At 40.7% G+C, this 26,034-nt stretch overlaps 1 protein-coding gene across 2 annotated transcripts in view; it reads left to right on the forward strand.

Moving 5' to 3' along the window:
• The window catches only part of LOC106604472 (sideroflexin-5), a 35,001-nt gene that overhangs the window by 3,066 nt on the left and 5,901 nt on the right, over positions 1 to 26,034 (forward strand). The window contains exons 1-13 of one of the 2 annotated variants that reach the window (XM_082975093.1): positions 10,155 to 10,562; positions 11,216 to 11,284; positions 11,730 to 11,807; positions 15,363 to 15,389; positions 15,528 to 15,582; positions 15,678 to 15,703; positions 15,980 to 16,033; positions 16,169 to 16,225; positions 17,301 to 17,366; positions 17,581 to 17,671; positions 24,656 to 24,771; positions 25,324 to 25,409; positions 25,690 to 25,807. In XM_082975093.1, the coding sequence (XP_082831219.1) occupies positions 15,564 to 15,582; positions 15,678 to 15,703; positions 15,980 to 16,033; positions 16,169 to 16,225; positions 17,301 to 17,366; positions 17,581 to 17,671; positions 24,656 to 24,771; positions 25,324 to 25,409; positions 25,690 to 25,807 (633 nt within the window). In that variant the 5' untranslated portion in view covers positions 10,155 to 10,562; positions 11,216 to 11,284; positions 11,730 to 11,807; positions 15,363 to 15,389; positions 15,528 to 15,563. Of the gene's footprint in view, positions 1 to 10,154; positions 10,563 to 11,215; positions 11,285 to 11,729; positions 11,808 to 15,362; positions 15,390 to 15,527; positions 15,583 to 15,677; positions 15,704 to 15,979; positions 16,034 to 16,168; positions 16,226 to 17,300; positions 17,367 to 17,580; positions 17,672 to 24,655; positions 24,772 to 25,323; positions 25,410 to 25,689; positions 25,808 to 26,034 lie in introns of those variants that run through there. The other variant, XM_014199112.3, reaches the window with a different exon arrangement.

A 26,034-nucleotide genomic window follows, 5' to 3' on the forward strand; every position in this document is an offset into this window, starting at 1 on the left:
CCGATAATGTGACCTTCACGTTGGCTCAAATTGCAACTCTGTTTTTGGAAACCGTTCACGACCGTTGGCAATTAATGAGATTAAAAGGTCTGTAGCCTCACTTGTAATTGGCCTTCTGTATAGTGGAATTCAGTGTTCGAGGCTAGCCTATATTAAAACAGCTGTGAATGCAATATTATGTTATAAGGAAATGATTTACCTGCTGAAATAGTAAAGCACAAAATCCAAAGAAAGTCTCATTTGTTATCGTCTGGCCATCTTTATTGCCTTCAATAACCTTGTTCAATAACAAGAAGCCAATCAATAAGGGACACTTGCCCCTTCTCTTGGAACCAACCCAATCCCTCACAGATAACTGATGATAGTAATTTTTATCAGGATATTGCATGGCACCAAGTAGTCTCTTCTCAGCGCCAAGAGGCTTAATAACAGTCTATTTAGACTTCCATTTTGCAACCTCTGATGCAATTGCAAAACACAAACAATTTTGTTCATGTGAATTGTTCCAAAAATCATTGAGTCATCCTGCATTTCAAATTTGGAATTTCATCATTACAAGCATCCATTCATATGTCAAACACTGCATTTATCAGTGGGCGATGGACGGTTTCATTTTTTCACAAATGGAACATCCACCTTTTTCTCTGCCCCAAAAACTTTCAGCACAGTAATATGCAGTAACATTTTCAGTTTATTGCATCAAAGCAGTTACAATTAGGCCATCTCGTGAATCAGCATAAATCTCCCTGTCTCTTATTGCAGCTGCACGTGATACATCTCTGCTAGCTGTGTTTTGTATTCTCTGGTGAGCTGAAGCACATGCATAATTAAAGCGGTCTTCTCACATGGAGCCTGTTCTCTTCACCCAGCCATACAAAACAGAGCTACACATATGGGCTGTGAGGACATTAAACAGTCTATGGGCTGTGAGGACATTATACAGTCTATGGGCTGTGAGGACATTATACAGTCTATGGGCTGTGAGGACATTATACAGTCTATGGGCTGTGAGGACATTATACAGTCTATAGGGCAGTGAGGACATTATACAGTCTATGGGCTGTGAGGACATTATACAGTCTAGGGGCTGTGAGGACACTGAATAATGAAAGGATACAAAGATTTACAGAATGGTAGCTACTACGTTCTTCACAATTACATGTCACGAGAGGTTGAGGAGCGTGTTTTAAATTAAAACTGAATATAGGAAAGGTAATGATGGATAAATTAGCTCTCCTGTCTTGCCTTTCGTCGCCTGCCCTTCATAAGTGATAAATGGCTCGAAGGCATCTGACTGAAGCTGAAATGTTTCAGTCCATCTGGTTGCCAAAAAGACTCTTGGCATGCACTGCCATCAGGCCTTTTCAAACTGTTGGCACACAATGTTCAGCCAGGCCCATCTAGTAAGGGGACTGGAAAAGGGGTATGCTTCACCACGAAGTAATGACAATTCTGACTGCGGTGGAGAAAATATGCTCAAGTGAAATGCTTACTTACGAGCCCCTAACCAACAGTGCAGTTTCAAAAAATACGGATAAGAAGAAGAGATAAAAGTAATTAACCTGTTGGGGCTAGGGGGCAGTATTGAGAATTTAGAAAAAAATATGTGCCCATTTTTAACTGCCACCTATAGAAAACACTCTGGATAGAAAACACTCTGAATTTTCTAAAACTGTTTGAATGGTGTCTGTAAGTATAACAAAACTCATATGGCAGGCAAAAACCTGAGAAAACCTGAGAGAAAAAAAGAATTTTGTGGCTGTACTATTTTTTTTAGAATCATTGTTTAATAGATACCACAGTGAGAAAGGATTCATTTCGCAACTCCTACGGCTTCCACTAGATGTCAGCGATCTTTATAAAGTTGTTTGAAGCGTCTATGATCAACAGAGACCGGATGACAAGGAAGGGAAGTTGACCTCCCTGGGATGTCGTCACTTCCATTATTGCCTGCACCTGCTCAATCTTTTGACGCGAGACAATTTTCAAATACGTTTTTCAAGACACAGGAGAGGTCGGGTTGAAACATTACTGATGTTTCACGTTAAAAACGGCTCTAAAGATTGATGCTAAACAACGTTTGACATGTTTGAACGAACGTAAATAGATTATTTTTTAAACTTTTTAAACTTTTCGCCGTGACTTCCTACCTCCCCCCCCCCGCCCGCGCTACTTTTGAGTAGCCACCGAAGCGCTAACAACATGGAACAACTTGGAGTTATTTGGACATCAATTATGAACTTTGTCAAAAGAAACCACATTTGTAGTGGACCTGGGATTCCTGGAAGTGCCAATGGATGAAGATAATCAAAGGTAAGGGATTATTGACGATAGTATTATTGAAATTAGATGGTTACAAGATGATGCTAACCTATATAGCCTAGCCTATTGTTCTTAGCACAGCACCCGGTTTATTGCAACTTGTGATTTCCCAGTAAAGTTATTTTGAAATCTGGCAATACAGTAGCATTTACGAAATGTTAAAATATAATTATTTGAATGACAATATTATAATTTACCAATGTTTTCGAATAGTAATTTTGTAAATTGTAACGTTGTTCACCAGAAGCATTTCAGAGAAGAAAAAAATCTGAATTTCACCGCTACTGTAAAATGCTGTTTTTGGATATAAATATGAACTTGATGGAACAAAAAATGCATGTATTGTATAACATAATGTCCTAGGAGTGTCATCTGATGGAGATTGCCAAAGGTTAGTGCATAATTTTAGCTGGTTTCTGCTTTTGGTGACGCCTGACCTTGAATTGAAAATGGATGTTTGTACTTTTGTGGCTATGTACTGTCCTAACATAATTTAACTTTATGCTTTTGCCGTAAAGCCTCTTTGAAAATCGAACAATGTGGTTAGATTAAGGAGATGTTTATCTTTTAAATTGTGTAAAATAGTTGATTGTTTGAGAAATTGAAATTATTAGATTTTTGATGTTTTGAATTTCCAGCCTTGTTAGCAATCCCGTCTCGGGGTTCATTGCTAACCTGTAGCCCCAACAGGTTAAAGAGCAGCAGGAAAAAAGAACAATATATACAGGGGGGTGCCGGTATAGAGTCAATGTGCGGGGGCACCGGTTAGTTGTGATAGTACGTACATGTAGGTAGAGTTAAAGTGACTATGCATAGATGACAACAGAGGGTGGTGGGAGGGGATGCAAATAGTCTGGGTAGCCATTTGATTAGATGTTCAGGAGTCTTATGGCTTGGGGGTAGAAGCTGTTTAGAAGCCTAATGGACCTGGACTTGGCACTCCAGGACCGCTTGCCTTGTGGTAGCAGAGAGAACAGTCTATGACTAGAGTGGCTGGAGTCTTTGACAATTTTTAGGGCCTTCCTCTGACACCACCTGGTATAGAGGTCCTGGATGGCAGTAAGCTTGGCCCCAGTGATGTACTGGGCCGTTCGCACTACCCTCTGTAGTGCCTTGCGGTCGGAGGCCGAGCAGTTGCCATATCAGGCAGTGATGCAACCAGTCAGGATGCTCTCGATGGTGCAGCTGTAGAACCTTTTGAGGATCTGAGGACCCAGGCCAAATCATTTCAGTCTCCTGAGGGGGAATAGGTTTTGTTGTGCCTGTTTCACGACTGTCATGGTGTGCTTGGACTATGTTAGTTTGTTGTTGATGTGGACCCCAAGGAACTTCAAGCTCTCAACCTGCTCCACTGTAGCCCCGTCGATCAGAATGGGGGTGTGCTCGGTCCTCCTTTTCCTGTAATCTAGAATCATCTCCTTTGTCTTGATCACGTTGAGGGAGAGGTTGTTGTCCTGGCACCACACGGCCAGATCTCTGACCTCCTCCCTATAGGCTGTCTCGTTGAAGTCGGTGATCAGGCCTATCACTGTTGTGTCATCGGCAAATTTAATGATGTTGTTGGGGTCGTGCCTGAGTGAACAGGGAGTACAGGAGGGGGCTGAGCACACACCCTTGAGGGGCCTCTGTGTTGAGGATCAGTGTGGTGGATGTGTTGTTACCTTCTGTTACCACCTGGGGGTGGCCCGTTAGGAAGTCCAGGATCCAGTTGCAGAGGGAGGTGTTTAGTCCCAGGGTCCTTAGCTTAGTGATGAGCTTTGAGGGCACTATGGTGTTGAACGCTAAGCTGTAGTCAATGAACAGCATTCTCACATAGGTGTTCCTTATGTCCAGGTGGGAAAGGGCAGTGTGGAGTGCAATAGAGACGGCATCATCTGTGGTTCTTTTTGGGCAGTATGCAAATTGGAGTGGGTCTAGGGTTTCTGGGATGATGGTGTTGTGAGCCATGACCAGCCTTTCAAAGCACTTCATAGCTACAGACGTGAGTGCTACAGGTCGGCTACGGGCCCTTTGTAGTCTGTAATTGTTTACAGGCCCTGTCACGTCCGACGAGCGTCAGAGCCGGTGATTCGATCTTAGTCCTATATTGACACTTTGCCTGTTTGATGGTTCGTCGTAGGGCATAGCGGGATTTCTTATAAGCTTCCGGGTTAGAGTCCCGCTCCTTGAAAGCGGCAGCTCTAGCCTTTAGTGGTCACTGTGGGGACGACGTCATCGATGCACTTACTGATGAAGCCAATGACAGATGTGGTGCACTCCTCAATGCCATTGGAGGAATCCCGGAACATATTCCAGTCTGTGCTAGCAAAACAGTCCTGTATCAAATCAAATCAAATTTTATTGGTGACATACACATGGTTAGCAGATGTTAATGCGAGTGTAGCAAAATTCTTGTGCTTCTAGTTCCGACCGTGCAGTAATATCTAACAATTTCACAACCACTACCTTATACACACAAGTGTAAAGGAATGAATAAGAATATGTACATATAAATATATGGATGAGCGATGGCTGCAGTAGATGGTATAGAGTACAGTATATACATATGAGATGAGTAATGTAGGGTATGTAAACATTATATAAAGTGGCATTGTTTAATGTGACTAGTGATACATTTATTACATCCAATTTTTTATTATTAAAGTGGCTAGAGATTTGAGTCAGTATGTTGGCAGCAGCCACTCAATGTTAGTGATGGCTGTTTAACAGTCTGATGGCCTTGATAGAAGCTGTTTTTCAGTCTCTCGGTCCTAGCTTTGATGCACCTGTACTGACCTCGCCTTCTGGATGATAGCGGGGTGAACAGGCAGTGGCTTGGGTGGTTGTTGTCCTTGATGATCTTTTTGGCCTTCCTGTGACATCGGGTGCTGTAGGTGTCCTGGAGGGCAGGTAGTTTGCACCCGGTGATGCGTTGTGCAGACCTCACTACCCTCTGGAGAGCCCTGCGGTTGTGAGCGGAGCAGTTGTCGTACCAGGCGGTGATACCGCCCGACAGGATGCTCTCGATTGTGCATCTGTAAAAGTTTGAGTGTTTTTGGTGACAAGCCAAATTTCTTCAGCCTCCTGAGGTTGAAGAGGCGCTGTTGCGCTTTCTTCACCATGCTGTCTGTGTTGGTGGACCATTTCAGTTTGTCCGTGATGTGTACGCCGAGGAACCTAAAACTTTCCACCTTCTCCACTACTGTCCCATCGATGTGGATAAGGGGTGCTCCCTCTGCTGTTTCCTGAAGTCCACGCATCTGCTTCATCTGACCACTTTTTTTTAATTTGATCTAGTCACTGGTGCTTCCTGCTGTAATTTTTGCTTGTAAGCAGGAATCAGGAGGATGGAATTATGGTCAGATTTGCCAAATGGAGGGAGAGCTTTGTATGCATCTCTATGTGTGGAGTAAAGGTGGTCCAGAGTTATTTTCCCTCTGGTTGCACATTTAACATGCTGATGGAAATTTGGTAAAACTGATTTAAGTTTCCCTGCATTAAAGTCCCCGGCTACTAGAAGCACCGCCTCTGGGTGAGCGTTTTCTTGTTTGCTTATGGCGGAATACAGCTCATTCAATGCTATCTTGGTGCCAGCCTCTGACTGTGGTGGTATGTAAACAGCTACAAATAATATAGATGAAAACTCTCTCGGTAGGTAGTGTGGTCTGCAGCTTGTCATGAGAAACTCTATCTCAGGTGAGCAATAGCTCGAGACTGCCTTAGATATCGTGCAACAGCTGTTGTTTTCAAAAATACAGTTGAAGTCGGATGTTTACATACACCTTAGTCAAATACATTTAAACTCAGTATTTCACAATTCCTGACATTTAATCCTAGTAAAAATTCCCTGTCTTAGGTCAGTTAGGATCACCACTTTTATTTTAAGAATGTGAAATGACAGAATATTAATAGAGTGTGATATATTTCATCAGTGGGCCACAATAAGTTGGGTGAATTTTGGCCCATTCCTCCTGACAGAGCTGGTGTAACTGAGTCAGGTTTGTAGGCCTCCTTGTTCGCACACACTTTTACAGTTCTGCCCACACATTTTCTATAGGATTGAGGTCAGGGCTTTGTGATGGCCACTCCAATACCTTGATTTTGTTGTCCTTAAGCCATTTTGCCACAACTTTGGAATTGTCCATTTGGAAGACCCATTTGCGACCAAGCTTTAACTTCCTGACTGATGTCTTGAGATGTTGCTTCAATATATCCACATAATTTTCCTACCTCATGATGCAATCTATTTTGTGAAGTGCACCACTCCCTCCTGCAGCAAAGCACCCCCACAACATGATGCTGCCACCCCCGTGCTTCACTGTTGGGATGGTGTTCTTCAGCTTGTTTCATCAGACCAGAGGACATTTCTACAAAAAGTATGATCTTTGTCCCCATGTGCAGTTGCAAACCTTAGTCTGGCTTTTTTATGGCGGTTTTGGAGCAGTGGCTTCTTCCTTGCTGAGCGGCCTTTTAGGTTGTGTCGTTTTGTTTTACTGTGGATATAGATACTTTTGTACCTGTTTCCTACAGCATCTTCACAAGGTCTTTTACTGTTGTTCTGTGATTGATTTGCACTTTTCGCACCAAAGTACATTCATCTCTAGGAGACAGAACGCGTGTCCTTCCTGAGCGGTATGACAGCTGTGTGGTCCCATGGTGATTATATTTGTATACTATTGTTTGTACAGATGAACATGGTACCTTCAGGCTTTTGGAAATTGCTCCCAAGGATGAACCAGACTTGTGGAGGTCTACAATTTTTTTCCTGATGTCTTGGCTGAATTCTTTTGATTTTCCCATGATGTCAAGCAAAGATGCACTGAGTCTGAAGGTAGGCCTTGAAAAACATCCACAGGTACACCTCCAATTGACTCAAATGATGTCAATTAGCTTATCAGAAGCTTCTAAAGCCATGACATAATTTTCTGGAATTTTCCAAGCTGTTTAAAGGCACACTCAACTTAATGTATGTAAACTTCTGACCCACTAGAATTGTGATACAGTGAAATAATCTCTGTAAACAATTGTTGAAAAAATTACTTTTCATGCACAAAGTAGATGTCCTAACCGACTTGCCAAAACTATAGTTTTTAACAAATTATTTGTGGAGTGGTTGAAAAATGAGTTTTAATGACTCCAACCTAAGTGTATGTAAACTTCCGACTTCAACTGTACATAGACCGCCGCCCCTTGTCTTACCAGATGCCGCTGTTCTTGTCACGGAATTCTAGGACCAGTGGAGATGCGGAATCAGGCGCAGGAGACAGAGGGCCGGAGCAACAGTGTTTTAATGCCACGGTAAACAAAACACAATAGCCGAAAGGCATAGGGCGCTTAAATAAGTCCGCCAGGAAAACGCATTCCCAAAATAAAACACGAGGAAAAGCAGCCCGGCAATAAATCTTACACAGGCCAGCGAAACAGGCCACACACACAACTGTCCTGAGTGGACAATAAACAATCCCGCACGAGAACCCAAACTGAAAATACACACTAAATAACCCCCCACTAAAGACAGACACGAAACAGGTGAGGGATAGACAGACAAAACCAAAAGACACAGAAACATAGATCGGTGGCAGCTAATAGGCCGGCGACGACAACCGCCGAGCGCCACCCGACCGAGGAGGGGCGCCACCTTCGTTGGATACTGTGACAGTTCTATCCTGCCGGTACATCGTATAACCAGCCAGCTGTATGTTGATATTGTCGTCGTTCAGCCACGAATCCGTGAAGCATAAGATGTTACAGTTTTTAATGTCCCGTTGGTAGTTTAACCTTCCCAGTAACTCGTCCAAAGATTGCATGTTTGCTAGCAGCTCTTGCACTGTGTCTTAAGAGTCAACCCACACAGCTGCTCTGTCTTACTTTGTATCCCCTGAACATTAAATAATTGAACTCTACACAACAATTAGCAGGTTAAACACTTTGATTCAATCCACATTAAGTCATGTGAAATGAAATGTTAAGTATTTTGAAGTAGAATTTTGGACAAACAACACGTTAATAAAAAGCGTCTGCTAAATGAGTATGACTAAAATGTATTTAAGCATTCATAAAGTATTCATAAGCCCTACATGACTTTACAAAGCATCTATAAGTAATGTCATACTACAGAAAGGGTGATTATAAAAAGTCCCTACATCTGGTGCTTTGGAAAATGTGGCATAACCCTTTTGTCACCCTTTGCATAACATGGGATTTTCTTCTGGGTGATTTCTGAGCCATGGGCCATCCATATAGGCCTTATTAAAGTGTTTATGAAGGCTTCATTGAGCCTTAAAAGTGATCTTCTTTAGAGTGGGACCAGATTATTGAAGATGTGCCTATGCAACATTAATGGTCTTCAATAAAGTAAAGTATCGGGTGGTTTGAATTTTGTCCTTCTTGGACCCACCCACTGTTAAAAATGAAGTGCTTTGTAACACTAAAACTAGTGACGACTGAGCTGTCACCACCTTGAGGAGACGAAACCTTGAGGAGACGAAACCTTGAGGAGACGAAACCTTAACGTAATGGATGACTGGTGGATCGCATTGAGCCCTGGACTGAAGTTTTGTATGACTGCTACTGCTGACATTAGCAGTCATTGCTTGTATTGTTGTCCCATGAATGTCAAACATAATACCATATTTCTGTAGGTTTTTAAGAATATTAATATGATAAATACCTTACAGATCTTTGAACTGTCTTACTTTATCAATATAAAAATGTGAAAGACCTATTAATGCTATGTAATTTTGATAATCTGAAAAGATAAAGCACTTGAAGTGTGAAAATCATGTTTTGTAATTATTATCCTGGACAAACGTTGTAATTTTTGTTTTCACAAAAATATATTTTCTTGTGTCCTTTGTTTGAGCATAATGCTGTACATTTGACCTTTTGGAATTACTGATTAGTTTATAAACACTGTAAAAGAGCAGGGAATAAACAACAAGAGGAGGGACTCCAATTTACAGTGATGGGAAACTCCAGGAGAAGGGATCTAATTCTGCACTAGACAGGACTGGAAACGCCACAATAGTGTTTAGGAGCTCAGAAAGAGGAAACAACACCAAAAGGCATCTTATTGTGCACTACACAGGACTCGAAATGCCATAATAATATTTTAATTTCACTGTTAGTCTACACCTGTTGTTTACGAAGGATGTGACATGAAAAGTGATTTATTGAGTCCATATTCAGTCTACTTATCTCAAGTTTGAATCAGCACAACAGTTCAGTCCTGAAGACTGTCTGAGTGGACTAACGCAGTGATTTGACAAACAGGAGACCCGGGTTCACATCCACCTTCTCACATGAATGCCCACTTTACACATGTTACCTCTGCTATAACTTCCATAGTTCTAAACGTCTTGATTGTACCATTATTTATAATCTCGCAATGGGCATAGCAACTGTAGCCTATAATTAGTGTCAAAGTATTAAATTCTTCTTTAAAATGTTGATCAAAATATTGGCTGAAAATCACCATCAATCAACAGTTATGCTATAAAAAACATTACAACTGTTTGTATGAGAGACAGTCTGCCAAAACATTGTTTTTGTGTTTTGATCCTGCCCTTTTAATTTATTTTTTAACTTTTATTTTATTAGGCAAGTCAGTTAAGAACAACTTCTTATTTACAATGATGGTCTACCCCGGCCAAACCCGGACGACGCTGGGCCAATTGTGCACAGCGCAGCCCTATGGGACTCCCAGTCATGGCCAGATGTGATATAGCCTGGATTCGAACCAGGGACTGTAGTGACGCCTAAGGCACTGAGATGCAGTGCCTTAGACCACTGCGCCACTCGGGAGTATGCACCATTTTTAAATACACAGAATCACCAAAAAGGGTTTTCACAACTCTCTTAAAAGCACAATTATTCAGATTGAAGAACCACTTTGGGTGTTTCAGAGTACTTCCATTCTGTTTTGAAATACTTATTTACAATGTATTTTCATAACACATACATTTAGTATTTCGTAACACATACATTAGATTTACATTCAAACACCAGATCTCCATTTAGGTGCACTACTTTTCATGGTTTTACTAGACAATGATGGTGTTTTGAGTCTTTCTATTTTAACAGTGCACTCTGCATCACTGACAACGTGCGTAGCTGTTGAAGATGTCCTCTCCCTCTTTTTTCCCCCTGTTATTCTGTGAATGGCTTGCAAGGTTAGCCGACGTAGGCTATGTCAACTGCAGCAGCGCATTTGATCTGTGCATTTGTCAGCAGCAGCACCACAAGCCTCACTTTATGCTTAAGTGAGTACAGAAAAACTGAAATAATGCATCGTAGAAATAATTCACATACACTTTATATGTCTGAACTCGGAATCAGAAAGGATTCCCCAAAATAACATTGGGAGCTGTAGTAGAACGTTTATTCTGATTGGCTATTTTGTGCATTTATCAAAACCCAGTCATGTAGATTGATTTCATATGTGTTATGTTAACAAGATTAGTAGGTAAATCATTCTTCTTGCACAGTTTGAATCAAACTATAATATTAATCTGACTATTCACAATGATCATATTATTGTGTGCATACTCAGTGCTGACCGTGTTCCTATTGGTCAGTATAGTCTCGTAACACCAGCCACACTACACGATAAAGGCCACAAAAATCGGACATTGCCAGAACTGTCGGAGCCTACGACCTCACGTAAAGTACTTAATCGGCAGACCTAGACACTGTCACACTGAACGAGCCAAGACGTCTGGCAGTCGGTAACGACCTAAGAATTTGCCCACAACTTGGACATTTTGTCTGGGATGGCAAAATCGTGGCATAAGACAGCTAAAATTGTACAATCTGCAAAGGCTTTAACCTATTTACAGAGAGATGGGGTGTTAAGATTTGGTATTACTGTATGGCTAGCTCATCAATAATTAATTAGGCTCTTTCTCGCTTCCAGAGTACCTTTCTTGGCCGGCTGAGACACTTTGTAGCGATCATTGACCCCAGCACACTCTTTGTGTCTGAGGTAAGGTACAGTTGAAAACATCCATCCACATATTGTTTTAATACTTCAGCTATAGTTTTTGTAAGAGATACAAAAAAACGTGGCCTTCCACTGACTTTCTGATTGAATGAGACTTGGGAACTGTGGCAACAGGAGAATGCCATCCACATTATACTGTAGATCTGGAATCCAATCTGATAGCACAGGATGGACTTGGAACAGAATTTCTCACACAACAGACAATTTTCCCCACCCCTCAAAGTCCCTATAATTAGCCAAATAATTATAATTATTCGCAAAAAAACAAACAATTTAGACAGGCCCACTGGGCTAGGGATGGACCAGCCCATCTGGCATTTTCCAGAACTGCCATTACCTAGTCCTTCTCTAAGATAACACATTAAGAAGAAACCTAATTACCTACTGTTAATTCTCTTGTTGATTCAAATTACTCTTATCTCTCCAGAGACGATTGAGAGAATGCATCAAACTCCTGGAGGATTTTCAACATGGAACACTACCACCTGGAGTTTCAGATCTACAGGTGAGGTTTTAAACGTGGAACACTACCATCTGGAGTTTCAGATCTACAGGTGAGGTTTAAAATGTGGAACACTCACCTTTAGTTACAGATCTACAGGTGAGGTTTTAAATGTGGAACTCTACCACCTGGAGTTACAGATCTACAGGTGAGGTTTTAAAAGTGGAACACTACCACCTGGAGTTTCAGATCTACAGGTGAGGTTTTAAATGTGGAACACTCACCTTTAGTTACAGATCTACAGGTGAGGTTTTAAATGTGGAACTCTACCACCTGGAGTTACAGATCTACAGGTGAGGTTTTAAAAGTGGAACACTACCACCTGGAGTTTCAGATCTACAGGTGAGGTTTTAAACGTGGAACACTACCACCTGGAGTTTCAGATCTACAGGTGAGGTTTTAAATGTGGAACACTACCACCTGGAGTTTCAGATCTACAGGTGAGGTTTTAAACATGGAACACTACTACCTGGAGTTACAGATCTGCAGGTGAGGTTTTTTCCATAAAAAAGTCATTTGTCAGTGTTACAGATTATTTACAGTGCCTTCAGAAAGTATTCATACCCCTTCACTTTTTCCACATTTTGTTGTTACAGCCTGAATTTAAAGTGTATTAAAAATTGAGATTTTTGGTCACTGGCCTACACACAATACCCCATAATGTCAAGGTGAAAATATATATTTTTGACATTTTTACAAATTCATTGAAATTGAAAAATGCTGAAATGTATTGAGTTAATAAGTATTCAACCCCTTTATGACAACCACAAATAAGTTCAGGAGTAAACATTTGATAAACAAGTCACATAATAAGTTGCATAGACTCACTCTGAGTGCAATAATAGTGTTCAACATGATTTTTGAATGACTACCTCATCTCTGAACCCGACACATACAATTATCTGTAAGGTCCCTCAGTCGAGCAGTGAATTTCAAACACAGATTCAACCACAAAGACCAGGGAGGTTTTCCAATGCCTCACAAAGAAGGGCACCTATTGGTAGATGGGCAAAATGCTATTATTTACACTTTGGATGGTGTAACAATACACCCAGTTACTACAAAGATACAGGCATCCTTCCTTACTCAGTTGCCAGAGGAAGGAAACCGCTCAAGGATTTCACCATGAGGCCAATGGTGACAGTTACAGAGTTTAATGGCTGTGATAGAAGAAAACTGAGGATGGATCAACAACATTTTAGGTACTCCACAATACTAACCTAATTGACAGAGTTAAAAGAAGGAAGACCGTTAAGAATACAAATATTCCAAAACATGCATCCTGTTTGCAAGAAGGCACTAAAGTAATACTGCAAAAAAATTGGCAAAGCAACAGTAGCGACGCATGGGTAAAATCACAGGGGAAGCCAATTCAGGAAAAGGAAGGCGTATTACAACTTATGTGTTGTGATAATTGCGTTGTTTGCTCTATAATTAGTTCATATGCCTTGATGCTGTGTTTTTATTTATTTATTTATTTATATATATATATATATATATATGCCTAAGGCTGAGACAATAACAAGACAGTGGTAGAATACATTCAACCACACATTTGTTTCATTACAAAACCGGAGAGCAAAATCTGTCCGTGAAGTCCACAAAACATGTTGCATGTAACAGTTACATGACTTACAGCATGGTCAAGCAAGGTAATGTTTCGGACTACTAAACAGCTATTGATTTAGAACCATGGAGAGTTACCGGAAGTCACAAAGAAAACAGGAGCTGCCTCGACTATTCCAGCACCTTTTCAACTTCAACATTTCATCCTCTAATCACCTCTGCTTAGTCTAATCCAGTGACAACGAAAAGATACCAAAAACGATTTAGTCCAATCAATGTAAGCTAAATATGATGTGGCTGTGCATGGTACTGATTTCTCTCTGTCTCTCTCTCTCTCTCTCTCTGTGTGTGTGCTTGCATGTAGAATAAAAAAAACATGTTTACTCACCCTACTTGTAGAGAAACGCCAGTGCCATCCTCTTCATGTTGCCTAAATGGTCTATGACTATGTCATACAGTACACGCTTTTAGTTTTTGTTGTCCTAGGCTACCTGGCTAAAATAGTTGCTCGCTAGCTTAACTTCCTTTCATGGGCAACGATACGCCAGGCCAGTTAACATTAGTATTCTACATCTAGCTACATGTTGAACTTCCATCCTCTCAGGCCAGGATCACAATGTATGGTTGGATCAGAATCAGCATTTTAATCATTGCCCAGTACAGAGAATTAAGTTAAACCACAAGTCCAAATCTCCATCCATGGTTAATTTAGGAAAGGGATGATTTTAGCTAGCTAGCCACCAGAGGACAACAACACAACGAGATGCAACAATTCAAGTTTTTTTTCTATCAATAATGACGTTTTGGCTTGTGATGTAATTGGTCTGAAGCCAAATCCAAACTGACGTCCCTTGACCCTTTTTTAAATTAATTTATTTTTATTTTTATTTTTTTGTGTGGCAGGACCATTCACAGCTGAGATTACTCAGTTTAGCTCAATGCTTATTGGCTTATTTGTTCGTTTTTTTTTTTTAATCAAGGGAGCCCAAATGCTCGCTGGCTTCCCTTGCATACAATGCTACGGAGGCAACAATGTCATACTCTTTCTGACCAGACAGCTTCAGATAGATACCTTACACATACTGAGACAGAGAAGCGCTGTTTCGTTTGCTCTGATGCTTTCTCCGGTAAGATACATTCAGCAGCCTCTTGTGAATTGATGGAAATGTATGGAACACATTATTTTGTATGTTTTTTTCTTTTTGTCTTGGAATTTTTGGGGGAAGCCTGGCTTCCCTTGGCATCCATGAATACATGCCACTGCAAAGCAATTAACTTTTTGTCCTAAATTCAAAACTGATTGGCTGGGCCTTGCTCCAGTGTTTGGAACTGGCTGCCAAGTGAGTGGGCCTATGCCCACCCATGGCTGCACACCTGCCCAGTCATGTGAGATCCATAGATTAGGGCCCAATGAATTTATTTAAATCGACTGATATCCTTAGATGAACTGTAACTCTGTAAAATCTTTGAAAGTTTTGCATGTTGCGTTTTATGTTTTTATTCAGCTGAAAATGGTTGTCTACCAATTTGACATAGCTTGGGCAAATGTTGCACAATCCAGGTGTGCAAAGCTCTTAGTATCTTACCCAGAAAGACTCCCAAGCTGTAATCACTGCCAAAGGTGCTTCTACAAAGTATTTACTCAGCTGTGAGATATGAGATATTTGTGTATTTCATTTTCAATATATTAGCAACAGTTTCTAAAAACATTTTGTTCACTTTGTCATTATGGGGTATTGTGTGTAGATGGATGAGAGAATGTTTCATTTAATCCATTTTGAATTCAGACTGTAACACAACAAAATGTGGAGTAAGTCAAGGGGCATGGATACTTTCTGAAGGCACTGTACTATTCCAAAGAGGTTTTTTGTTTTCAAGCATATTGTTTATGACGCTTGCAATATGTAGTTGTAACATACTCCTTACATTCAGCAGCCCAACATTTTCCCTCACTGCTCTGAAATGACACAGCTGTTGTTTTTCACTCTCTAGCTATGGGAAGCCCAAAAGGTGAAGCAGGTAAGTTTTGGTCTGCTTTATATAAAGCAGTTTGACCCCATTTTGACCCCATGTATTTATTGCCATACAGTACATTCCCCCTCTCCTCTTGGCAGCATGATGATGATGTTACACTCTATATCTCATATCTGAATGCAGGCCATCATTCATCCTGACACAGGAGAGAAGATTTTCATGCCTTTCCGAATGTCAGGTATGACTTCCGAATGAAGATTCTCGACAGAGTGAGTTTTTTATTTTGTTACTGGTCATTTTTACACTGATTTATATTATTTTGTATCTACACAGGTTATGTCCCATTTGGAACACCAATTGTAAGTCTTATATGAAATATTACTGTATTTCATATGTATCTATGGAAAGAATATTCAACTATGGCCATTTGTTTAATTATACATTGTCTTTACTGACTTCTTGGGGTAGATGGAAGCTTAGCTCTGGTCCAGGGTTTTAGTGTGCTTTACTGCACTTAGTAGTGGAATGTGCGCTAACAACATGGACCAGAGCTAATGGAAGCCATCATTTTGTATCTGATAGAGACAATGTAAGAGCATAGTTGAACTATTGTCTCCCTATCTGGTGTCATCTAGGTTGTGGGCCTTCTTCTTCCAAATCAGACTGTGGTATCTACTATTTTCTGGCAGGTAAAGAAATGCCAAGACACCTTTTCAACAATAACCTTTTACCATATTGTTACTATCCACATTGGAAATGCTCTCCTTCCCAGTTGGGTTAACTGATGTAATTGAATTTCACTGAATGTTTTTTTCTCCTTTCAGTGGCTGAACCAAAGTCACAATGCCTGTGTCAACTACTCAAACCGCAATGCTACTAAGGTAGCGTATGATGTTGCTATGGTAGCGTATGATGTTGCTATGGTAGCGTATGATGTTGCTATGGTAGTGGCATGATGTTGCTATGGTAGTGGCATGATGTTGCTATGGTAGTGGCAGGATGTTGCTATGGTAGCGGCAGGATGTTGCTAAGGTAGCGGCAGGATGTTGCTAAGGTAGCGGCAGGATGTTGCTAAGGTAGCGGCAGGATGTTGCTAAGGTAGCGGCAGGATGTTGCTGCTAAGGTAGCGGCAGGATGTTGCTGCTAAGGTAGCGGCAGGATGTTGCTGCTAAGGTAGCGGCAGGATGTTGCTGCTAAGGTAGCGGCAGGATGTTGCTGCTAAGGTAGCGTATGAGAGGATAATGGATATTGTTTACGGCTTGATTCCCAGAAAAGCTATTAAATTACAGTTCTGTGTAAGTGTTTTTGGTCCACAGACTGTGCTGCTCAATAGCAACTAGCACTGCACCTCCTCCATCTGGTACTGTAGATTTCCTTCAATATGTGGTTATCAATAAAACATCACAATACGTTTGATTTGGCTGCTGGGGGGCAAGGAGAACCCCAGCTCAGCTAAAACCATTGACAAGTACGTTCTGTTTTCAAGGGATTGTTAAATAAATGTTAACTATTTTGTTGTATTATCATCACCTCTTGAACAGCATAGTCAGAACTACACATTTCAGATTATTCAATGCAAAACAATTGTGCACTTTTAGTTCCATCATCAGAGTTATACAGCAATTAACTTCTCCCCAGCAGGCAAATCGAACTCTGCACCTTATTGTGATGTATTAATAATGACCTATTTAACCATGGGTCATGTTCATTAGGCCCAAACAGAATAAAATGTACTGAAACAGCGAGGGATTACCTGGACTTGCAATAAGAAATGTTTTGCTACGGTTTGCCCCCCCCCCCCCCCCCCCAAAAAAAAGTGTTTTGCACATATGGCTGATGTCGAAGTGTCCATTTTCTATTTAGAGTTTTGGTATTCAAGGCAATGATTTTAGCCAGCGTTAGACTTATGTGAGAGGCTGTGAAATACTAAGTCATTCATGTTGTTGTTCATATTAGCCTACACCAACATCCAAGTTTCTTCAAGGTTACTTCGGAGCTGTGACCAGTGCTGTCTCCCTTGCGGTCAGTTGTTGATTATTATACATTTCTGGTAATTAATATTCAGTCTCAGAGCAGGGATTCTGTCCTGCCTATTTGTGTTATATGTAATAACATAGGTGCTACAAGTTAAATGGGTTTAAGTTTCAAAGTTTATTTGCCACATGCATAGGATACGACAGTGTAAAACAGTACACATTTAGTTGAGCGTTTATCCTAAAGTTTGTGCTGTGTTTAGGTGGGACTGAATGTACTGATTCAGAGAGCCAACAGGTTGAGTCCAGCAACCCAAATAATCATACAGAGACTCATCCCTTTCCCAGCTGTGGGTATGTATTCATAAATAATGATTTATTAAGTGATTATCATGACAGTATTAATGTGAAAATCTAGACTTGATTAAAACACCCATTTACCACAATGTAATATGAGCTACAGGTGCAAATAAATACTGCCATTACGTTTGGGTTCATTCTCTGTCCTCTCCTGTATGTAGGTCTCCCCCTTTGCATCCCCCACATGGATAAATCACCTTTAACAAGAGCTGCAAATAAACTGGTGTCAGAGGAGGCAGAGTTTTGCAGGCTTATAAAATGTCCTTGCTGATGTTTTGCTGCTGACTTCTACTCAAAAGGGATGGATCAAAATTTACAGAAGGGTTACCTAGAGGATAATGGGGGAGGGTCATGCTTTTTCCATTTCAGTTAAGGGGAAGGTAAAAAATTTTTTTTATCTAGTCCAGGGATGGTCATGTAATTTGTTATTGATGACATTTCTATATTTCTCAGTGTTTTAGAATTAGTTGCTTATTAGGCTACATATCGATGTGTGCCCGATGCCACCCCTCATCTCTGATTCTCCGCTGGGCGTGCAATATCAAGTGTCTATAGAATATTTAGTGTGGTCTCAATCAAATGATCCATAGGCTATAGACTATATACTGCGAAGTGCATGCTCAGAGCAAAGTTATATTTCTAAGATAGCTGCTGGGATGGTGTAAATACAACTAGGCTGCATTACACATTGCAATGAATATTCCAACCCTGAGCCCCGGCCTGCTCTGCTCTTGCTGATCAAAAACTGTGTTGTGTGCTGCCTAACCAATGGCTGTGCTGTGTAGGCCTACGGTGGCAGTTCAGGAAGAGAGTCAAAAGCTTCTTTCCAAAACTAATATTTGATTAGACCTACAGAGCACACATTTTTTTTTAAATCTTGCGTCGTGTACTAGCCTATAGCCTATGTTCTGTTCAGTTTGAGAAGGAGAGCATGAAGATGAGGAGGAGGAGGACCAGAGGTCAACTTTGATAGATTTGATTAAAAATAATGTTTATTGCCCATGATGTATTTATCAGAGTTATTGACCTCAAAATAAGCCAGGTTCAGAACAAGCCTCACTATCTATGGAAATATATTCTCAGTATTACCCAAGAACAAGGAGGTTTTAGATTTCAATACTCTAAATAATAAATTGTTATTTTATATTTATTTTTAAAAACTTTTTTTACCCGTTTTGCTCCCCAATTTCGTGGTATCCAATTGGTAGTTTGTCTTGTCCCATCGCTGCAACTCCCCTACGGACTCGGGAGAGGTGAAGGTCGAGAGCCATGCGTCTTCCAAAACACGACCCTGCCAAGCTGCACTGCTTCTTGACACATGGTTCGCTTAACCCGGAAGCTAGCCACACGGTTCAACTGGCGACCGTGTCAGCGTGTATACGCCTGGCCCGCCACAGGTGTCGCTAGAGTGCGATGGGACAAAGACATCTCGGCTGGCCAAATCCTCCCCTAACCCGGACAAAGCTGGGCCAATTGTGCGTCGCCTAATTGGTCTCCCGGTCACGGCCGGCTGCAACACAGCCCGGGATCAAACCCAGATCTGTAGTGACGCCTCAAGCAATGCAGTGCCTTAGACAGCTGCGCCACCCAGGACAGTATTTGGAATGTCTTCCCTAAGTATTTATTTGACTCTGGTGGTGGTTTAGAATTTCTGCTTCCGTGTAATTTCGATGTTTATAAAATCCCAATAAAATTGGCCAAATTTCATAAGCAGGCACTTTTAGCATGGATGTTGGTGTATAAACATAATTGTCCCCCACACAGATACTTTCTATGGAACAACAAAGATAAAAAATACGTTTTATTTTTTCGGAACTGGTTTGAGAATACATTTATTTTGGTTGGTCAGTTACTGAATGAGGATGGATATCTACTCTCATATGGGGAATTTCTTGATAAGTTTAGAATTCCAATAACCCAGAGAGAATATACAACAACAACAACAAAAATTATGCTACTCCAATATATTTTTGGTTCACTTTAAAATTTAATTTAAACATCTTTTCTTAAAAAAGGCAATTAAAACTTTTATTCTTAATGAATATGTTTGATAGTTTAGGATTCCTGGCAATGTAAATAGTTTGTATGTATGCTTGTTTGCATGTAACTATTCCTCTTTTGATTGTTGATATTTGTTATTTAATTAAAAAAAAAAAATAAGTAAAAAAAAATCTAATCTATATATCACACACACTAGAGGTCGACCAAGTCTCAGAGCGAGTGACGTTTGAAACGCTATTAGCGCGCACCCCGCTAACTAGCTAGCCATTTCACATCGGTTACACCAGCCTAATCTCGGGAGTTGACAGGCTTGAAGTCATAAACAGCGCAATCAATGCTTGAAGCATTGCGAAGAGCTGCTGGCAAAACGCACGAAAGTGCTGTTTGAATGAATGCTTACGAGCCTGCTGGTGCCTACCACCACTCAGTCAGACTGCTCTATCAAATGTGAAATCAGAGACTTAATTATAATATAATAAACACACAGAAATACGAGCCTTAGGTCATTAATATGGTCGAATCCGGAAACTATCATCTCGAAAACAAAACATTTATTCTTTCAGTGAAATACGGAACCGTTCCGTATTTTATCTAACGGGTGGCATCCCTAAGTCTAAATATTCCTGATACATTGCACAACCTTCAATGTTATGTCATAATTACGTAAAATTCTGGTAAATTAATTCGCAACGAGCCAGGCGGCCCAAACTGCTGCATATACCCTGACTCTGTTGCAAGAGGTGACACATTTTCCCTAGTTAAAATAAATTCATGTTAGCAGGCAATATTAACTAAATATGCAGGTTTAAAAATATATACTTGTGTATTGATTTTAAGAAAGACATTGATGTTTATGGTTAGGTACACGTTGGGGCAACGACAGTCCTTTTTCGCGAATGCGCACCGCATCGATTATATGCAACGCAGGACAGGCTAGATAAACTAGTAATATCATCAATGTGGAGTTAACTAGTGATTATGATTGATTGATTGTTTTTTATAAGATAAGTTACTGCTAGCTAGCAACTTACCTTGGCTTCTTACTGCATTCGCGTAACAGGCAGGCTCCTCGTGGAGTACAATGTAAAGCAGGTGGTTAGAGCGTTGGACTAGTTAACCGTAAGGTTGCAAGATTGAATCCCCGAGCTGACAAGGTAAAAATCTGTCGTTCTGCCCCTGAACAAGGCAGTTAACCCACCGTTCCTAGGCCGTCATTGAAAATAAGAATGTGTTCTTAACTGACTTGCCAAGTTAAATAAAGGTGTAAAAAAATTGTTTTCAATTGGCGGCAAATCGGTGTCCAAAAATACCGATTACCGATTGTTATGAAAACTTGAAATCGGCCCTAATTAATCGGCCATTCCGATTAATCGGTCGACCTCTAATATATATACACATACAGTTGAAGTCGTATGTTTACATACACCTTAGCCAAATACATTTAAACTCCAGTTTTTCACCATTCCTGACATTTAATCCTAGTTAAAAACTCCCTGTCTTAGTTAGGATCACCACTTTATTTTAAGAATGTGAAATGTCAGAATAATAGTAGAGTGATTTATTTCAGCTTTTATTTCATTCATCACTTTCCCAGTGGGTCAGAAGTTTACATACACTAAATTAGTATTTGGTAGCATTGCCTTTAAATTGTTTAACTTTGGTCAAACATTTCGGGTAGCCTTCCACAAGCTTTCCACAATAAGTTGGGTGAATTTTGGCCCATTCCTCTTGACAGAGCTGGTGTAACTGAGTCAGGTTTGGAGGCCTCCTTGCTCGCACATGCTTTTTCAGTGCTGCCCACAAATGTTCTATAGGATTGAGGTCAGGGCTTTGTGATGGCCACTCCAATACCTTGACTTTGTTGTCCTTAAGCCATTTTGCCACAACTTTGGAAGTATGCTTGGGGTCATTGTCCATTTGGAAGACCCATTTGCGACCAAGCTTTAACTTCCTGACTGATGTCTTGAGATTTTGCTTCAATATATCCACATAATTTTCCTACCTCATGATGCCATCTATTTTGTGAAGTGCACCACTCCCTCCTGCAGCAAAGCACCCCCACAACATGATGCTGCCACCCCTGTGCTTTACGGTTGGGATGGTGTTCTTCGGCTTGCAAGCGTCCCCCCTTTTCCTCCAAACATAACGATGGTCATTATGGCCAAACAGTTATATTTTTGTTTCATCAGACCAGAGGACATTTCTCCAAAAAGAATGATCTTTGTCCCCATGTGCAGTTGCAAACATGTGGTCTGGCTTTTTTATGGCGGTTTTGGAGCACTGCATTCTTCCTTGCTGAACGACCTTTCAGGTTATGTTGATATAGGACTCGTTTTACTGTGGATATAGATACTTTTGTACCTGTTTCCTCCAGCATCTTCACAAGGTCCTTTGCTGTTGTTCTGGGATTGATTTTCACTTTTCGCACCAAAGTACGTTCATCTCTAGGAGACAGAACGCGTCTCCTTCCTGAGCGGTACGACGGCTGCGCGGTACCATGGTGTTTATACTTGTGTACTATTGTTTGTACAGATGAACATGGTACCTTCAGGTGTTTGGAAATTGCTCCCAAGGATGAACCAGAGTTGTGGAGGTCTCCAGTTTTTTTCTGAGGTCTTGGCTGATTTTCTTTTGATTTTTCCCATGATGTCAAGCAAAGAGGCACTGAGTTTGAAGGTAGGCCTTGAAATGCATCCACAGGTATACCTCCAATTGACTCAAATGATGTCAATTTGCCTATTAGAAGCTTCTAAAGCCATGACATCATTTTCTGGAATTTTCTGAGCTGTGTAAAGGCACATTCAACCTAGTGTATGTAAACTTCTGACCCACTGGAATTGTGATACAGTGAAATAATCTGTCTGTAAAAAATTGTTGGAAAAATGTATTGTGTCATGCACAAAGTAGATGTCCTAACCGACTTGCCAAAACTATAGTTTGTTAACAAGAAATATGTGGACTGGTTGAAAAAGGAGTTTTATTGACTCCAACCTAAGTGTATGTAAACTTCCGACTTCAACTGTATATATTTAAATATATGCCAGATTCTAGTAACTTACATTGTGGTTCTGAACCTTGAAGCAGCAGCCACAGCACAATCAATCGGCAAATTCGAGTAGGCATAATTCATTTCAACAGCCCTCATTTTAATTACACTTACCATCAAGATGGCTTTGTGTTGGAGCCTATTTATTCCTATTTAAGAAATAAGAGGTAGGCCTATCTGTTTGAATGACGAAATTAGGCTATAGGCTGCTATATCCTTCACCCACCATGCACTCTTTAAATAGCCTACCTTCGTGTCAGTGAAGGGCTGTTAAGTTCAAACCAAGACTCGAATTGAGGGGGTATGAGAGGGTATGCCATAGGCCTACCTTTTATTAAAGAAAATGGCGAAAATCACACAACTACCCCTTGTTAGCTTAAATTTTGAAGAAAATAAATGGATTTATAGCAGAGATTTGGTCCGTGTTGCTTTATGCTAGAAAGACCGTGACTCCAATGCATATGGGGATATCATTGTTTCGTTTGTTTGACATTTAAAGGCTGAGCTACAACCTTCTATAGCCGAGGAGACAAAAAATGTACTTTGCTTAGGAAGTAATCTATTTCTGTCACTATCAATTAATTAAGCTATTCACGTTCTGTAGAACAGAAGCTATTTAAACTCAGACAGCTTTTAGAGAAACATTTGTGACCTTCTCTCATTGGGTTAGGCCACAAAAGAAGAGTAGCCAGCAGTTAAAGCTTACATTTTTCTGCGTCGTTAGGTCTACTCTGCCTGGGGTGGAAAGGTAGGCCTAGCTTTTGAAAGATTCCCAATGACATCTCAGATTTAATTATTTGCAAACTGACAGTTTTGTTGCAAACAAGGCACACTGATTTGGGCTCCCGAGTGGCACAATGGTCTAAGGCACTGCATCTCAGTGCAAGAGGTGTCACTATAGTACCTGGTTCAATTCCAGGCCATATCACATCCGGCCATGATTGGAAGTCCCATAGGGCGGCGTTGTCCGGGTTTGGCCGGAGTAGGCCGTCATTGTAAATATGTTGTTCTTAACTGACTTGCCTAGTTAAATTTAGCCTGTAATTTCAGTAATTTCTGTGGTATAAAAAAAACATTCTGATATGTAAAATGATGTGGAATTGCATGAAATGTTTATAAAAGGCACTTTTTTCTTGGACCTGCAAATACGATGATTTAGTAAAAGCATTACATTAATCTAAAGGAGATCTTTCCACCCCTACTCTTGGTCTGCGGACCCACAATCTTATGGCCCTCCAGCCCTCTGCTCTATCAAAATGTCTGTGTTGCCATGTAATGCTTACTGGATGAAGAACAGTTTCGTAACCTGCACATCTAAGGCTCTGGTCTATCCAAGATGGATAGACATGTTTTCAGCTATCCACTTTGTTTTAGTTATTATTTTGGGTATAGGGGATGGTCACTTGTTTTTTGTTTTTTTAACGTTCAGGGAGAGTTTCGGTAAAATATATTTTGCTGAAGGGAGGGCCAACCATTTTCATTTCAGAGAAGCCCGATTTTTCTCCATGTAACCCTTTTATTATAAATAACGTTCACTCCCTAAGCTTTGTGTGGTTAGCATTGTGTAGCTAATAGCTATCCTCCTACCTAGATCACTGTTCAATGTTGTCAAGGTTATACTGTTAGCTCTCACTAGTTGTACATGTGAAACCTATGTCCTTACTGAGGGCTGGTCAATAGAAATCACTTGCTGAAGTGGAATCCTCCAAACAAATTCATGTGAAATGTATGCGTTGGCCCTGTTGGAATACTCTTAAAATGCATCTATACTTCCTTCCCTTTTTAAAGTAGTCTAGTTGTTGGAATAGTGATTACTTCAAGGATGGAAGGGAGGAAAGACACATTTTTACAGTCTTTAAACAGGTAGGTCTCAATGTCAGCTGAATGGTATGCAGCGGCACTTTCACAACCAGTCTTCTCCACTTCCTCAGCCAGTGCCAACATTTGCAATGTGGGCCTCATGAGGAACAATGAGCTGTCGGAGGGCATCGACGTGCTGGACGGAAATGGGAACGTGGTGGGCTCCTCAAAGATTGCTGCCAAACATGTGAGTGGCTGGCCATCGGGGAACTCAGACTAGCCTGTATAAAAACACTGTTTCCTTCCTGGCCATGAAATGTATGAAATCATTCCACAAAAACTGACTGGCTAGCTAACTATCAAACATACTGTGCAGATATATCAAATGCAATATTTTACCAAATTTGAGGGGTCTTTAGACTGAAAGATTCCCTGACCAAGATGGCCGTCCTGTTATCACATTGTCGATATGCCTATGACCACTCTAGTGTTTTATTTGATGTGTTCCTGACAAAATATGTTGTCTGTAAACTGTTAATATTGTATATTCAATGCGAAATTTGTATTTTTGTGTGGAGAATCTGTTTCTGAATAGTCTGTCCACTACTGAAGTCAGTATGATTCATCATATGAGGTTGAATAAACAACAGGTTTATTTGATTTATTATTAGTCTAACATATTTATACCTTTTTCCACATATGCCATATCCTTCTAATCTCATGGGAGGGGGAATTTTATCCAACACATTGCAATATTTTGAATTGAATCATGTGCAGAATATTTTTCTCCCCCCTCCAGGCAATTATGGAAACTGCCTTTACCAGAGTGGTCCTCCCGATGCCAATCTTTGTCCTTCCTCCCATCATCATGTCCTACCTAGAAAAGTATGTCATGCTTCTAGATGGGTCAGAAATATTTAGTGTACTGCCTTGTCAAGCCCCTGCATTAATGTCAGGATAGTATCAGTTGAAATACCTAAAGCCTGAGAAACGGGGTCCTGGATAGGACAATGTTTATTACAGATCAACAGTCTGTGGCATACATTTTTTTGTCTTGTTGACAATTACTATTGGAATCGTGTGTAAGAAATATTGTATCGGTGTTGAGATTGTACTCCATACAAATGGCAATATCAAAATGTGTGCTTCCCTTCATGTCTGTTAGACTTCCATTCCTGCTCACGAATCGGAGGCTGTTGCTGCCCATCCACAGCCTGGTGTGTCTGGCTACCTTCAGCCTCTCGCTGCCCCTGGCCATCAGCCTATTCCCACAGATGTCTCAGGTACTACTGCTGCTGCTATCCCTGGAGGCTGCCTGGACAGCTGGGGAGGAATTCACCTCACACACACTTCACTTGTCATTTCCTTCTTCACTTGTAATTAAGAACGAACTACAAAGGTTTTGGGTTTGGAGGTACTGTGAAGGGCTATTAGGTGTTGCAGTTCACAATGTCCACAGCCTTTAAATGTTCTTCTATTTTTCTGTCTTATTGGATCATGTTGTCAGGCA

The sequence above is a fragment of the Salmo salar genome, chromosome 05 (assembly GCF_965601325.2).
Source record: "Salmo salar chromosome 05, fSalSal1, whole genome shotgun sequence".
Lineage (NCBI taxonomy): Eukaryota > Metazoa > Chordata > Actinopteri > Salmoniformes > Salmonidae > Salmo > Salmo salar.